The 16044-nt window shown below is 38.8% G+C and overlaps 1 protein-coding gene across 4 annotated transcripts in view; it reads left to right on the forward strand.

Moving 5' to 3' along the window:
* The window catches only part of cacna1ia (calcium voltage-gated channel subunit alpha1 Ia), a 566877-nt gene extending 555408 nt beyond the window's left edge, over positions 1-11469 (forward strand). For all 4 annotated transcript variants that reach the window (XM_062036515.1, XM_062036516.1, XM_062036514.1 and 1 more), the window contains 3 exons: positions 8472-8661; positions 8869-9083; positions 9186-11469. In XM_062036515.1, the coding sequence (XP_061892499.1) occupies positions 8472-8661; positions 8869-9083; positions 9186-9893 (1113 nt within the window). In that variant the 3' untranslated portion in view covers positions 9894-11469. The remainder of the gene's footprint in view (positions 1-8471; positions 8662-8868; positions 9084-9185) is intronic.
* Positions 11470-16044: the final 4575 nt, after the last annotated feature.

Below are 16044 nucleotides of genomic sequence, written 5' to 3' on the forward strand. Positions count from 1 at the left end.
ATCCAGTCTAACTACCATAACAAAATGAAAAATCGTTTTTAATTACGATCATGCTTTGTCAAACATGTTTTGTAATGTAATCTGTGATATTTCTACCTAAACAAAGGTTTTCTGGCAGATTGAAATAAAGTGTATACTAGGGTTGTACGGTATACCGGTATTAGTATAGTATCGCGATACTAATGAATCATATTCGGTCCCATACCGCCTCTGAAAAGTACCACCTTGCCTCCATGGTGACAAATAAAGTGAGTTTCTTACAAGTATCATCCCTGCAGGACGAGGATTAGCTAAACATGCTTCACTAAACAGCGTAGCTCACCGGTGTCAAAATGTAAACAAACGCCATTGGTGGATATACACCTGACATCCACTGTAATGATACCAAGTACAGTAGCGTATCTAGTCGATACTACTATGATTACGTCGATGTTTTTTGGCATCACAACATCATCTTTCTTCTAGAAAGTAAGCAGATATTAACAAGTAGATTAATCATTCATTTTCTACCACTTGTCCTTAATAATTTTGACAGAATAATAGAATGGAAATGACACAATATGTTACTGCATATGTCAGCAGCTAAATTAGAAGCCTTTGTTTGCTTACTTACTAATAAAAGACAAGTTGTGTTGTGTGTTCACTATTTTATTTAAGGACAAACTTGCAATAAGAAATATATCTTTAATGTACTGTAAGATTTGTTGTTAAATTAAAGTCAATAATGCAATTTTTTGTGGTCCCCTTTATTTAGAAAAGTAGCGAAAAGTATTGAAATAATGTTGGTACCGGTACCAAAATATTGGTATCGGGACAATACTAGTTTATACTATTTTATAACCTGCTCTGATTGATTGTCCACAATTACAGAATGATTAGCTGGCTGATTTTACAGAGATTTGAATATCAAAAGAAACAGAAATATCAAAAGCATGTATTCAGGTTATATTACCAAACACCTTTGACAATCAAAGCATGATCAAAACAATCCACATTGTGTTATTAATGCGTGAGACTGGTATCCAAACATGGTGTAGCTCCTCCTCTGAATGCAAGTGCCCCTACAGCAGGAATACACATTCTGTATTCCTACAAAATACAAAATCTGGCAGGACACCATCATTAAAAGTGTTTGTGTCCTTTTTGTGTTCAGATCAGAAATCAGAAATACTATATTAATGCCCGAGGGAAAATTCTGATTTACGGCGCAATTAGGATGTTTAAATTGAAGCAAACTAACTGTCCAGTCATGGTCATAACATCTTGAAAAATCATTTGTCCAGGATTAACGACAAGAAATTACATTTATCTGCAATAGGGCGATTCGTTTTGATTAACAATCACAACTAATTATTTTAATCGTTTGACAGCTATGATTTGTTTCATGCGTTGTCTTGCTTTGCTTGCTTCCTTACTTCACTGATGCTTCCTGTGCACTTCCTTGCTGCACTAGTGTTGCTAATTAAAGACATTCTTACCTGCAAGTCATCTCCTGTCTCCGCATCTTGGGGTCACAACTACAGCTACCATGCGGACCCGTGAAAATATTTCCTTGAAATTAGTTGTTTTTTTATCTGTTTGTTGATTAAAAAAATATATTACTTAATTGCAGGGATAATTATTGTAGAGTTCATACTGTACATATTATATAGTTCCTCTGATCGGTTCTTGCCCGTAATGAAACTATTATCACAGCCATGCTCCAGAGACACGAGAGTTGACATGTGTCACGTTACTCTCGTCCTTGCGAGTCCCGGGACCTCTTAATTCATCAACCAATTAGGCGTTGAACAACCAATTAGGGGGTGGGGGGGGGATTGCATTGCCCTGCATTTTAATTCTCCACCTCACCGAGACATTTAGGAGAGCGATTAAGGCTCATTAAATACAATTTGAATGAACCAGAAGAGGAAAAAGGGCGGTCGGTCTCTGACTTCACAAATGGATGAAGAGAAATTCAGAACGTGACCAGTACAATAACATCATCATAGTGCAGCGTATTCATTTTTATGTGGCACATCTGTTCTCCATCCCCACGAGGGTAAACACTAACATTGCATAGCAGCGCACTGATTCATTTGTGTATTTATTCCAGAAGGCAAAAAGCAAAAAAAAGAAGATAAAAAAGACCATTAGGATTGTTTTAATGCATACGCTCTACTCTCGCTTGTTGACCATAAACCTTTGCTTCCAGAGGGCCCTTCATCTCGGTCTTTATCACTTGTAAATCTATCTTGTCTCCATCTGCCATCTTTATATAAATAAATCCCTCCAAAACTTCCTTTCACCGCTGCCATGCCATCTTCCTCCTTTGGATTTATCTTTGGAGCTTTGGGCTCCTCATGTAATTGTGCACCTTCTCTGCAACTCCCCTGCACCTTTATCTCCATCCCTTATCATCCATCCTTTTTTCCTCCTTAATTGGCTAATGCGACTTGTTTCTGGATAGCAAGATAAGCCCGCCATCAGCAAACATTTCTCGGAAACCACAGCTCATTAGAGCAAACGTCGTACTGAAGAGGGAATATATTTAAAAGCCTGCTATCTGAAATGGAGGATTTCATTGGGGAAGCGTTGACACTGGACTGCTGTTCCCTCTGAGTGTGAATAAATTGGGGAGCATTCATAGAGACTTTTTTTTTTTTAATCTAAACTGAAAACCGATGCAAAACTATGTTGTTTTGGGCATTTGTTTTGATGACAATCGTATTTTTGAAAAAATGAATGCAATGCAATTAGTGTTGTCCCGATACCAATATTTTGGTACCGGTACCAAAATTATTTCGGTACTTTTCTAAATAAAGGGGACCACAAAAAATTGCATTATTGGCTTTATTTTGACAAAAAATCTTAGGGTACATTAAACATATGTTTCTTATTGCAAGTTTGTCCTTAAATAAAATAGTGAACATACAAGACAACTTGTCTTTTATTAGTAAGTAAACAAACAGAGGCTCCTAATTTAGTCTGCTGACATGTGCAGTGACATATTGTGTAATTTTCCAATCTATTATTGTGTCAACATTTTTATGGACAAGTGGTAGAAAATGTATTATTAATCTACTTGTTCATTCACTTTCTCTTTTAACATGTTCTATATACACTTCTGTTAAAATGTAATAATCACGTATTCTTCTGTTGTTTGGATGCTTTGCATTATTTTTGGATGATACCACAAATTTGGGTATCAATGCGATACCAAGTAGTTACAGGATCATACATTGGTCATATTCAAAGTCCTCATGTGTCCAGGGACGTATTTCCTGAGTTTATAAATATTATATACATTTTTTTTTAAAAAGAAAGATGTTGTGATGCCAAAAAATATTGATGTAATCATAGTAGTATTGACTAGATATGCTATTGTACTTGGTATCATTACAGTGATGTTAGGTGTAGATCCACCAATGGCGTTTGTTTACATTGTGACGCCGGTGAGCTACGGTGTGTAGTGAAGCATGTTTAGCTATTCCTCGTCCTGCAGGGATGATACTTGTAAGAAACTTACTTCATTTGTCGCCATGGAGGCGAGGATTAGTGATTTAGAAGTAGCTAAAACACTGCCGACGGCGGACGGACGCCATGTCTTAAAGCACCTCTTCCTGAGAGTGTTTCAGTGTAATAACTTCACCTTTATCCTTAGTTTTTAAGACAAAACGCGTCTGTTTTCCCTTTTCTGTCTACACACTGTCTGTTTCTAAGTACTCCGTGATTGTGTGCCGCCGAACATGCTCGTCTGCTCGTAAAACCAGCAATGATGTGACGACAACGGAGGCGCGGGGGGGGGGGCGTAGTTTGGTACTTTTCAGAGGTGGTATAGTACCGAATATGATTCATTAGTATCGCGGTACTAAATACTGGTATACCGTACAACCCTAAATGCAATAAAATAACAATTTACTGCAATAGTGTTTGTGTGTATAATGCATCTCCAGCACACTACATTTATACATTTATACCACAATAATAATGACTGGGTCAATACCATATATCAATACTCCAATACCAAGGTTCCCTTTAGTGGTATTGATTACAAAGTTGACATTTTGGGGAGAGGCAGTTGAAATTAATCATGCAACAATATCTAGTAAGCCTATGGTGTGTTGATAAGAAACACTCATTCTAGAACAACTACAGACTAACTAGTCCAGGGGTGTCGAACTCATTTTAGATCAGGGGCCACATGGAGACAAATCTACTCCCAAGTGGACCGGACTGGTAAAATCACGGCACTATAACTTAAAAATAAAGACAACTTCAGATTGTTTTCTTTGTTTAAAAATAGAACAAGCACATTCTGAAAATGTACAAATCATAATAATGTTGTTGTTTTTTTTACACTTACATGTTGCAGTTAATAGTATTACATGTTTATTTTCTGAATAAATTGTGATAATGTTCATCAGTCAACTCATTGATGTTAATTTTCAATCTATCAAGATAAAAAAATTATATCAAAATCAAATTACGGGATGTTATTTATATAGTTTGATCATTTTCCTCGACTGATGCACGAACATCATGTGGTTTATTTTGTACATATGGAGCATCATCTACAACGATACAAATAATTGCTATTGCGACATCTAGTGGACACATTTAGAACAGCAGTTTATTTCATTCAAAAATTTCAGGTTAGTTTTTATACTTAGCAAACTCATCCCGCGGGCCGGATAAAACCCGTTCAAGGGCCTGATCAGGCTCTCGGACCGTACGTTTGACACCCCTGAACTAGTCCCAACAAATCTTAAGCTTTATACTTCTGTAGAATGAGCAACACATCTAAAAAGGGCTGGTGCTTTAGATTATTTTAGTAATCGAGTAATGTATCGATTATTTTGTTCAATTAATCGAATAAAACACACTTTTTGTCACGTTCACTCTTCGTAGCGGGGGTCCTGACCTCAAAAGGCAGGGGGAAGTGTGCAAGTAATAATAATAATAATAATGCATTTTATTTGGTATAGCGCTTTTCAGAGCACTCAAAGACGCTTTACAGCAGGGGCCATTTGCGGCCCGCAGCTAATTGTTTACCAGCCCGCCACACATTCTGGAAATACTATTGTAAAAATAAAAAAGAACATTAAAAAAGTGGAATGAGGTGAAATATAACGAGAAAAAGTTGCAATGTTGACACAAAAGCTGCCATGCAGGCTGTTTTTTTTTCTTTTGTCTTTCTTTATTTTTCTTTTTATGCCATTGCTCAAAAAATAATAATAATGACAAAAAATCCATGTTATAATTAATTATTTTCAGGGCTCCAATTACTTCAAATATTTCACTTTAAAATGTTTTATGTGGTAAATATTGCATATATTGTGTAGTAGCCATATAAAAACATCTAAGTTTTCTTTGACAAAAGCGCATAAAACAAACAAAATAATTGTTCCAGCATAAAATCGACAGATATATCTGAAGTTGATCTCGTAACTTAAGTGTTGAAAGTAAAAGAAAAACCTAATAAAATTGTATCACTTTATGAGTGGGGCACCTTTTGGTTCCCAAATATATTTAGTGATTTTTGTATTTATCTTTTCACTGTGATTAATCAAAAATATGAAAGAATTAAAATCAACGGTGTCCTGCATTATTGATATTTTAGGGCTCTAAATACTAAATACTGCATATTTCAGTTTTACTATAAAAAAAAAAAAGGTGATTTTGACAGAAAAGCCATAAAACATTTTTTTTTTCTTTGTATTACTTTATACCAACTTGAAGTTGATATAGAGATTTACTGTAAGCGTTAAATAATTTAAGAATAATAATAATCCGACTTAGTTTTAACATTTTAATGACTGAGACCCTGTATGGTCCCCGGGACCCCTAAAGGTAAAATAAATAAAAAATCCATATATTTTGTTATGGTTTGAAAATGAAAAATATCAAAATGGCCCCCACATGCTTTAATTTTTCTGTGTGCGGCCCTCAGTGGAAAAAGTTTGGACACCCCTGCTTTACACTAACATGTATTTAATGTCAAAAAGTCCAAAATAGTGCAGCGAGAAAAATACTTTAAAAAAAAAAAAGCACAGGGGATCTGTGCATGATTATATATTTTCCAAAAAAACTAAAGTCAACAAACCGTATTTATGACTCCAAACATCCACTGACAATGCACCGACATAGAAGTGTGAAAGAGTGGAAAACATCATTAGAAATCACACTGAGACGATGAAGACAGGGTGAAGCTACTGTTGGACCAATGCAAACAGAACAGGAAGTGAAAACAAAATGAGAGCGTAAGACGGGTAGTGAAGCAAAAACACCAAAAAACTAAATGAAGATTGACCTGGCATGACAGTTTGTCATTTTCTAGCCTTGGTGCACTTTTTAGGTAAAATAGTTTCAATTATATGTGCATAGATAAATGTCTTTGATTTAAAGTATGCAAGTGAATAATGATAGTCACACACACATTAGTTGTGGTGAAAATACCCTCTGCATTTGACCCATCCCCTTGTTCCACCCCCTGGGAGGTGAGGGGAGCAGTGAGCAGCAGCGGTGGCCGCGCTCTGGAATCATTTCGGTGATTTAACCCCCAATTCCAACCCTTGATGCTGAGTGCCAAGCAGGGAGGTAATGGGTCTCATTTTTATAGTCTTTGGTATAACTTGGCCGGGGTTTGAACTCAGTAATCATGATTAATCCAAATTCAAAAGTGTGATTATTCTGATTTTAAAAATATATTTATTGACAGCACCAGTTTTAATAAACTATTTCTGATGTTGTGTGTTAGCTAACAAAATAGACCTTTACATTTGTTTTTGCTTGTTTGCTTCCCTTAAATATGCTGGATGCTTACTGATAATTGACAGTGCAAACATTTCACCACGACGTCTGACTTTTTCAATTTAAAATGATCACAAAACCTTTGGCACATTCTCGTGTCGTCTTTGGGCCCTTTGCTCTCTTTCTACCTTGTCATTGTTTTTTGTTGCGCCACACACACACATACAGGCCAATTAACCCGCACCGTGACCTACATCACCAATAGGTGCACCGCTCTCATGGGGCTGTCTTGCACAAACAACGTCTGCTTTGTTTACTCATTTAACAAATCATCTCAGCAACAAAATGCAAATCAATGCTTTTTAAAAATCTATTTAATATATATTTTTTGGCTATTTATTTAAAAATTGTTGCAGCTTTACAGCTAATTGTGAGGGTAGCGCCCTCAAAAATGTTCCAAAATCCTCTGCAATGTTCTAAAGATGTTAAAGGTTGCGAATGAGTTCCGTTCCTACAAAGCGTTGTAAGTTGGAACTCATCTAAATTGAACACCTTAAAATAATTTTGTAGAATTAACAAGGGGTTCAGCCTCATTATGTAAATTGGTACTAATTATGGCTGTTGAACTCTTAAATAAAAAACGTTATTGCATTAATCATGTTTAAATGCAGATTAATCGCAGGATTTATTGTGACTGCACATGCTTTACCTTAAACCGCTGATGGTTACTGAAAGGTGAAACAGGTTGTTATACGGTCAGTGAGTAGATCAATGCATATGTAAGTGCAAAGTGAAGAGACTCCGACTGGTGTGGTCGCTGGCAAATTTCACTTTATGTACTTTAGATAAAACTCTTAGCAAGTTTTGAGCAAATAAATGGCGTGCATTCAAGTAAGACATTTTAAAAGTGTTCCTGCATGACATCCTGGCATTAACATTACATAACTGTCAACATGTTGGGGTCTTTTTTAAAGTTAATTTGAATCATGCATGCAAATAATTTACTGTGATTAATCGAAATGCAAGAGTGCGATTAATCTGATTTTTTTTTTTTTTAAATCATCTGACAGCACTATTACTAATACAAACTAAAGGCATCCTGAAAATATATCATAGAACTATGTATCCCCCACTGTGGACTGGACTCTCACATTAATAACTGTATCTACTCGGCCACCCAGAGGCGGGAGACCCACATCTGCGGTCCCTTCCAAGGTTTCTCATTGAATCCCAGTGGGTTGAGTTTTTTCTTGCCCTGATGTGGGATCAGAGCCGAGGATGTCATTGTGGCTTGTGCAGCCCTTTGAGACATTTGTGATTAAGGGCTATATAAGGTTAGTTTAGTTTAGTTTGGTCTTTATTTGAAGGGACAATGCACAGAGACATAAGATCAAAGACATATTTTATGCACCAGATTATAGCTGAATAGCTAATTTCCATCTGCAGTCCCTGGCTACCTAAATTAAAGAGATACACAAATCATGCAATAAAATGATAACATTAAAATTATACTATAGCATGTAATCAAATTAAGAAAAGTCATAAAATGCCATTTCAATGACACATAATTATACAATACAACCACCCCTCCTTTACATCATAACAGACAATACATGCTTTTGTTCACATCTGTCATTTGTAAAAACAACCATGATTTTAACACAAACACCTCACAGTTTACAAAATGTTCTCATGCATAAGTAATCTTTGATTGATTGATTGATTGATTGATTGATTAGTTCCAGGGAAAGTGTAGCAGTGGCTCCTGCAGCTCTGAAGAGGCTTCTGGTCAGCAGGTCCCCCAGACTGTAGTCCAAAGCCAGGTCCAAGGACTGGGCCATCTCCCCAGGACTCTCTGCAAAGTGGAGATGGAGCTACAGGACATAGAAATACAAACAAATCCACCATGCTCACCTTACTACAGCCCGAGTGAGTCAGAAGTCTGCATATTTTCAGGCACAAGTGCACAATTCGTGTGGAGTATACTGTATACTTTCTGCTATACACACACTATGCAAAATCATAAGGGAATCATAATACATACACTAAGAGGCAAGATACATTAAAACATTAATGTGTGCCTAAAAGCCATGGACTAATGCATTTTAATTGACAGACTCCTGTTCCCTTCTCTAGGTGGTGTTTGCAGCACCAGCAACAGGGAAAGAAACAGAGAGGGAGAAGATGAAGCCAGCGGCGTCTCTCCACTACTCCCGCTGCCAGGGGCGACCATCCCAGCACCTCCCCGCAGCAGGAGCCTGAGGTTGTCCAGGGGCCTCAGGTTGACCTCTCCTGCTTCCTGGGCTTCATTCCGCTCCCCTGGAGGCCATAGCAAAATGCTCTGTACGCAGGTAAGGGGGCAGGACTGACTGACTGAGTATCAAGTAGTATCAAAGTCCTTTGTGCAAAACTGTGAGCAGTAATTTCCCTAACTGTCTTCCATGTGTGCTCAGTACCCATCTCACAGTGACTCATCCCTTGCTACTGGCAGCTCTGAAGGCAGCCTACAGACCACCCTGGAAGAAGGACTGAGCTTCAGCATCTCTCCACCACAGAACATGGAGTCGCCAGCAGCTCCTTTACCACATGAGTGCCCATTGCGTGAGGACAACATTAGCATGTCTTCCCCAGTCCAGACCCTGAGACTGAGGCCGAGCCCTTCCTCGGCTCTGACCCTCCAGGCCACCATCGGCCAACAACGGAGCCAAAGCAGTGGGCGAGGCAGCACGAGCCCCGGCTTCACCCGGGATGACTCCATCGACCCTTCAGATGAGGACCTGGGCATTGTTATCGGCTCGTCCATCGGCGGTTGTGGCTCCAGTCAAGCGGGCAACAGTGAACACTTGTCAGAGACCATGAGCAGCTTGTCACTGACATCACTGCTGTCTCCTAGCTCCCTAGTGTACCCTGGAGGACAAGTGAAGAAGTGCAATAGCACGGGAAGCCTGGACCAAGGGGGAATGCTGCTATCATCCCGTGGAAGGGAGTCCCGCAGGGAAATTCTAGGCCTGGAGCTTATGGACCCCCAGGGTTTCTTGGCCAATCCTTGGTCTGGGGTGTTAGCCGAGGCGAGGAGAGGAGACGGGGATGAAATCGGAGACGGGTTCAGAGGGAAGAGCTCAAGCCAAACAACAGTCGGGCCTTTTCGCAAAAACAGATGAAACCTACTGCTTACTTTGTGTCTCCTTTTCCTTGGATATGAATCCTTTGCTGTCCCCATCTGCACTCTCTCTGTTCCCTCTAACGAAAGAGAGGCTCGATGGCACATGAACCCTCATATTTTCCCAGTTGACCCCTCTATACATTTGTGATGAACCAAAAACCTATTTTGTGCAGCCTGGGGGATTTGGTCATGCTGCAGTGTAGTGGTGAGGTTGTACCCAGCGAGGCCCTAGGGGCTGAGGACAGGCGCTAGTAGAGGGTTCTGTGAGGAGAAGCATGAAAAGAATGCAAGCCGGCTCACGAATGCTGAAAATGCATTAAAAAAAATGAAGATATTCAAACTGAAGTCCAAGCCAACAGACTGTTTTTGATTTGTTTGTCTGTGAGGCAGTGCAACAAGTACACTGGGAGGAGGTCTGCAGATGTCGAGGCTAAAGGTAGACTGGGGACATCGTGACATGTCAGGTCATTAGTTTTGGCCGGGGAAAGCAGAAAGCGGATCTAATATCCATCTGCTCCGGCAGACGGAGACAACGGGTCCCATGCACTCTCTCTGGCACAAGACCTTCTGCTGACATCATGGTAAATCGCGGGGTGGAGGAGAGTTCACCAGTGTGGGTGTTTGTGTGTCGAGAGCACTGCCTCAGGTACCCAAGGCATCGAATTAAGTTCTCATGCATTTGCCTTTTGGAAAAGGAACAGTTGTGGATTGTTTTCCTATCTCAAGCATCTCTCACTAGATTGGTCGGACCTTTTATAGCCAGTGAGACTTAAAGCACACTCCTTTTGACAACGTTTCCTCTCTCCAGAGTTTGAGATGAAAACAAAAGGTTGCAAGGGACCTTGACTTGCATGATGGAAATGCATTTAATCAAGATTTTTTTGTTTGTTAGTTCTTTTTACTTGTGTCGAGATGTCGGTGTCGGCTTATGACCGCGTGATTCCAGAGAACAGGTACATGCAAGTTGTGGCCATTTACCGCACTCCTCCTGTTTTAAGTCCATTCCATTTGTCCGTCTGTGATTTTTTTTTTTTATATCCACGCAAAACAGTCAAGCAAAAAAATTGTAATCCTTTGGCAGACACAGCCATATGTACTCACCACATGACCACTGGAGTGCTCAAGGACATGTCATTTGGTTTTTGCAACGCCATCATCCAGAATCTCCAGAAGTCTGTCTTTTCTAACAAAAAACATTTGGGCTTTTGCCACTTGATCAATCACTTCCCCCCAAAAATGAGATGCTAATTGTTTTAGAGGTTGACTACAGTGTCCTTCAAAAGTGGATTTGTGTGTTTTTTAATCATGCAAAATTACTTGGCGTGCATGTTTGTAAGATGACTTCAGGTGCAGTGACTGCATTTTCCTGATGTTCCTGTCAGCGAACCATATGTCGTGATGATGATGGTGCCTGAGAGCAAAGGTTGAAGGTTAAACACAAGAACAACCAAGGGCTGTTTTAGCTTGAAAAGATTTATCCTCTTGTCTTTTCTGAGACAAATGTCAATGAATATGGCTACAAAGGTTGAAGTCTGACAACACAGCAATAAATGTTCAATGTGTATGCCCCGAGTCACCCATGTCCATGTGAGTTTTATCCCTCTGGCACGCAACAATATCGAACTGATATTTTTTATCACAAAGAGTTTTCTCACTCTCTATAAGTCCGTACTTTCAGTTTCTATTCACACAAGGTATATTTGATAGTACCTAGTACCTGGTCACACTGTGGTCAGGCCTATTTGTTGTTTCTTAATTACAAAACTAACATTAAAAAAAGTTGGCAGTGGGTAAGTGTGTGCAGGGACGTCTCTGGCTAAATTGGGATCCTAAGCAGAACTTGTTCTACATATTTATTCTGTTTTGCAATTTTATCAGCACATCAACCACCAGCAACAACACAAATAACCAAAACAGAGAAGAATATAATAATAATAAGCAGAATTGTATTTGTTATTTGTTCTTTTTGGTAATTTAATTTGATTAATTTAATTAAAATTGCATGTATTTTTAATTTAATGTATTTAAATGTATTTACTTTAATTTGATGCATGCTTTGCATTAAAACTAATTTATGGGAAATAAATTGTTCAATATTTTTTCATAAGTGCAAAATAAACAATTTACATAATTAAAACATACATTTGCATACTTCCCTGACACTTCGCCGACTGGGATATGAACCCAATGCGATCGTTTATCAAGCAATGGGGACAATAACATTATTTTGGGGAAATCTTTCACGTACCCTTATCATAATAGAGCAGGAAGGGGCTAGAGCTCTGGGTGTGTGCTTTTACTGCCATCTACTTTTAAGACTTTGGGGTACACAACAAGTAAAACATCAATACAGGATTTGTATTTTCCAATTTGTGTTGAAACCCTGTTCTCTTTTAGGTTAAGGTTACAGGAAACAGTTAAAATATTGATAACAAATTCATAAAATCACAAGTTGATTCAAGGTTTTTTTTAAATAGAGCTTCAGTATTGCAAATTTTGCCGCAATGCCTGCGAATTCAGGCATTTTAGGCCACAACAATCACAAAAAAAACTTTTTTGTAGGGGTCTATACATTTTCCTTAAATGGCGATCTGATATGAATCTCGATACATGGTTTACGATGCGATTCACCAACAATACTTTTTAAAATGTTACGATTCGATGCGATACGATGCAGATGTAAGCTTTTTATGATGAAAAGAAAATTAAATGTATTATGTTAGAACAATGTCATGTGTTTATTTTTTTAAATAGACACATACAAAACAGGTCATTCCTGTATTATTAGCAAATAGTAGAACTATCAACTTCAAGGCATCGCAATTCATAAACTAAAGGAAATGAAGATGTGTTGGTTAAAAATGCAAATTAAATCATAATTTGCATTTTTTAACAGAGTTGTAAATTAATTTTCTTCTGATGATTCTTAGTTTAAATATATTTGTATTTGTTCTACATTGTTAAATGTCAGGGTATCAAATTTGATCAAAAGACTGAAGGGTTGTCATATTCACAGACAAACCAAATCTATTGACTGGCTCATTGACATGAACAATGGGTTTGTTTTAATTCGGAGCGTGACAGCGATGAAACATTTACATCTCAACCAAGGCAGAAACAGCAGCAGCTTTGCCCAGAGTGGGTGTGGGTCTCTTCTCTGCTCTGACAACAATGGAATGGACTTTATTGTCATTGCACTTAAAAGGACAACAAAATGTGTTTTCAGTACAAGCTGTCTAAGAGCAGACATTCAGTAGACCGGGGACCGCCGACACTGCGCTAAAGTGTGTGAAAAATAAAGACGCAGGGACCCGCCTTACTTTGCTTCTGATTGGTTTACACTGCGTGGTGCCTTCCGTGTTTGGCTAGATTTAGGCACAGTAATTTATGGATTGGTCTGTGATTGGTTCTATCGGTAAGTCAATAAGAATTACTCAAACTACGGCAGGCCGCGAGGAAACACGTTTATTATGATGAAAAAATAAATATAGAGTAGTAAATGGGGAAATATAAGCGTGAGAAATGTCAAATGCGCCATGAGAAAAGGTTAAATTGCGTGACTCTCAGGCTTGGCATCTCTGAGCTCGTCTTTAGCACAATGAACAGTGAACAGTATATGCTGTGATTACCTTGCAAAGTTGTGGCTAATTTGGAGCTGGAAGGTTTTCAAATCAGCGTCTTCTTGTCTTGCCAGTTGGTAGGTCTGCTATAGCATTAGCATCCTTAGCTCGATACCGTCACAACAGGTGGGTGCCCAGATTAGTCGTGCTTTTTGATTGATTGATTGAAACTTTTATTAGTAGATTGCACAGTACAGTACATACTCCGTACAATTGACCACTAAACGGTAACACCCGAATAAGTTTTTCAACTTGTTTAAGTCGGGGTCCACGTAAATCAATTCATAGCTGCCGCTACTTTATCGCTGCTTTTCAAACGTTACAAATGGCTATACTTTTATCCAACTGAACATTCTTTTTTTGAAATATTCCAAATGTTTGCCACAGTTTAGATTTGTTTGTAAACTCTTTCGGTGCTGTCTGCCATGTTGCTCTGTCGTCAGCCGCAAATGAGCGTGGTACTCTCATACTACGTCATCACAGGAGTCTCGCAAGATTAGATCGGCCATATTTTGTATCAGATCGACAATCAGTCGATTCATGACTTTCCAACCGGACCGATCCATACTACTATAGATCGATCCAGAGGCTCGCCAAACAATGTATGGGGGACGGCGTGGCGCGGTTGGGAGAGTGGCCGTGCCATTAACCTGAGGGTTCCTGGTTCGATCCCCACCTTCCACCAACCTCGTCATGTCCGTTGTGTCCTGTTCCTGACACATGCTCGGATAAAAAAACCCAGCCCACTCTGTTTGTCCCTGACGTAGATTACCGTAATAACTCTTATAACAGTCATTATAAGAGTTATAATGACTGCTGGGCCACAACATTAGGTACACCTGCAGACTGCAGCACAGATTTCATATTTCATTCATTCACAATTTCTCCAACATGAACATTATTGTTTTTGCACTTTTTGGCTTCTTATTAAATATATTTTTTAAATAGATTCAATCTTGCACATGGAAAGATTAAAGGCCTACTGAAATGAATTTTTTAAATTTAAACGGGAATAGCAGATCCATTCTATGTGTCATACTTGATCATTTCACGATATTGCCATATTTTTTGCTGAAAGGATTTAGTAGAGAAAATCGACAATAAAGTTCGCAACTTTTGCTCGCTGATAAAAAAAAGCCTTGCCTGTACCGGAAGTAGCGTGACGTCACAGGAGCTAGTATTCCTCACAATTCCCCATTGTTTACAATGGAGCGAGAGAGATACGGACCGAGAAAGTGACGATTACCCCATTAATTTGAGCGAGGATGAAAGATTCGTAGATGAGGAACGTTACAGTGAAAGACTTGAGAGGCAGTGATGGACGTATCTTTTTTCGCTCTGACCGTAACTTAGGTACAAGCTGGCTCATTGGATTCCACACTCTCTCCTTTTTCTATTGTAGATCACAGATTTGTATTTTAAACCATCTCAGATACTATATCCTCTTGAAAATGAGAGTCGAGAACGCGAAATGGACATTCACAGTGACTGAACATGTAAATACACGATTAATAATATTCAGCTTTGCGAAGCTAAAAAAATAGAAGCTAACCTAGCAACGTAGCCAACGTGATAGCATAGCAGTCTCAAATGCAGATAGAAACTAAATTAAAAAAAACCCTGACTGGATGGATAGACAAAAGATCAAAAATACTATTAAACCATGAACATGTAAATACACGATTAATAATATTCAGCTTTTCGAAGCTAAAAAAAATAGAAGCTAACCTAGCTACGTAGCCAACGTGATAGCATAGCAGTCTCAAATGCAGATAGAAACTAAATTTAAAAAAAACCTTTACTGGATGGATAGACAGAAGATCAAAAATACTATTAAACCATGAACATGTAAATACACGATTAATAATATTCAGCTTGGCGAAGCTAAAAAAAACAGAAGCTAACTTAGATGCGGCGGCGGGCTTACTCACTGTAGTGCGTCTGCTATCCTGCTCACAACACAACACAACCTCCTGGTGTTGGTGTTGCTGTAGTCCGCCGCTCCACCGATCGCACCTACAACTTTCTTATTTGCAGTCTCCATTGTCCATTAAACAAATTGCAAAAGATTCACCAACACAGATGTCCAGAATACTGTGGAATTTTGTCGAAGAAAACAGAGGTATTTGAATTGGGTCCAAACACTTCCCTTGACCTCGTGACGTCACGCGCATACGTCATCATACCGCGACGTTTTCAAGCGGAAGTTTCCTGGGAAGTTTAAAATTGCACTTTATAAGTTAACCCGGCCGTATTGGCATGTGTTGCAATGTTAAGATTTCATCATTGATATATAAACTATCAGACTGCGTGGTCGGTAGTAGTGGGTTTCAGTAGGCCTTTAAGTGTGGGCTTTAGTTGATATAACACTCCCGTCAGGGGTGCATTCTACGGCGGGGGTGCATTATCCAGCACAACAGCGGCGCATGGACTTCATTTATAAGTAAAGGTAAGACCATAATAACGTTTTTTTTATTAAATGTGCTTTTTTGTGTGCTACAGTTTGTATGTGTAAAGTTAAAGTTAAGT

Source organism: Entelurus aequoreus, linkage group LG25 (assembly GCF_033978785.1).
Source record: "Entelurus aequoreus isolate RoL-2023_Sb linkage group LG25, RoL_Eaeq_v1.1, whole genome shotgun sequence".
NCBI classification, from domain to species: Eukaryota; Metazoa; Chordata; class Actinopteri; order Syngnathiformes; family Syngnathidae; genus Entelurus; species Entelurus aequoreus.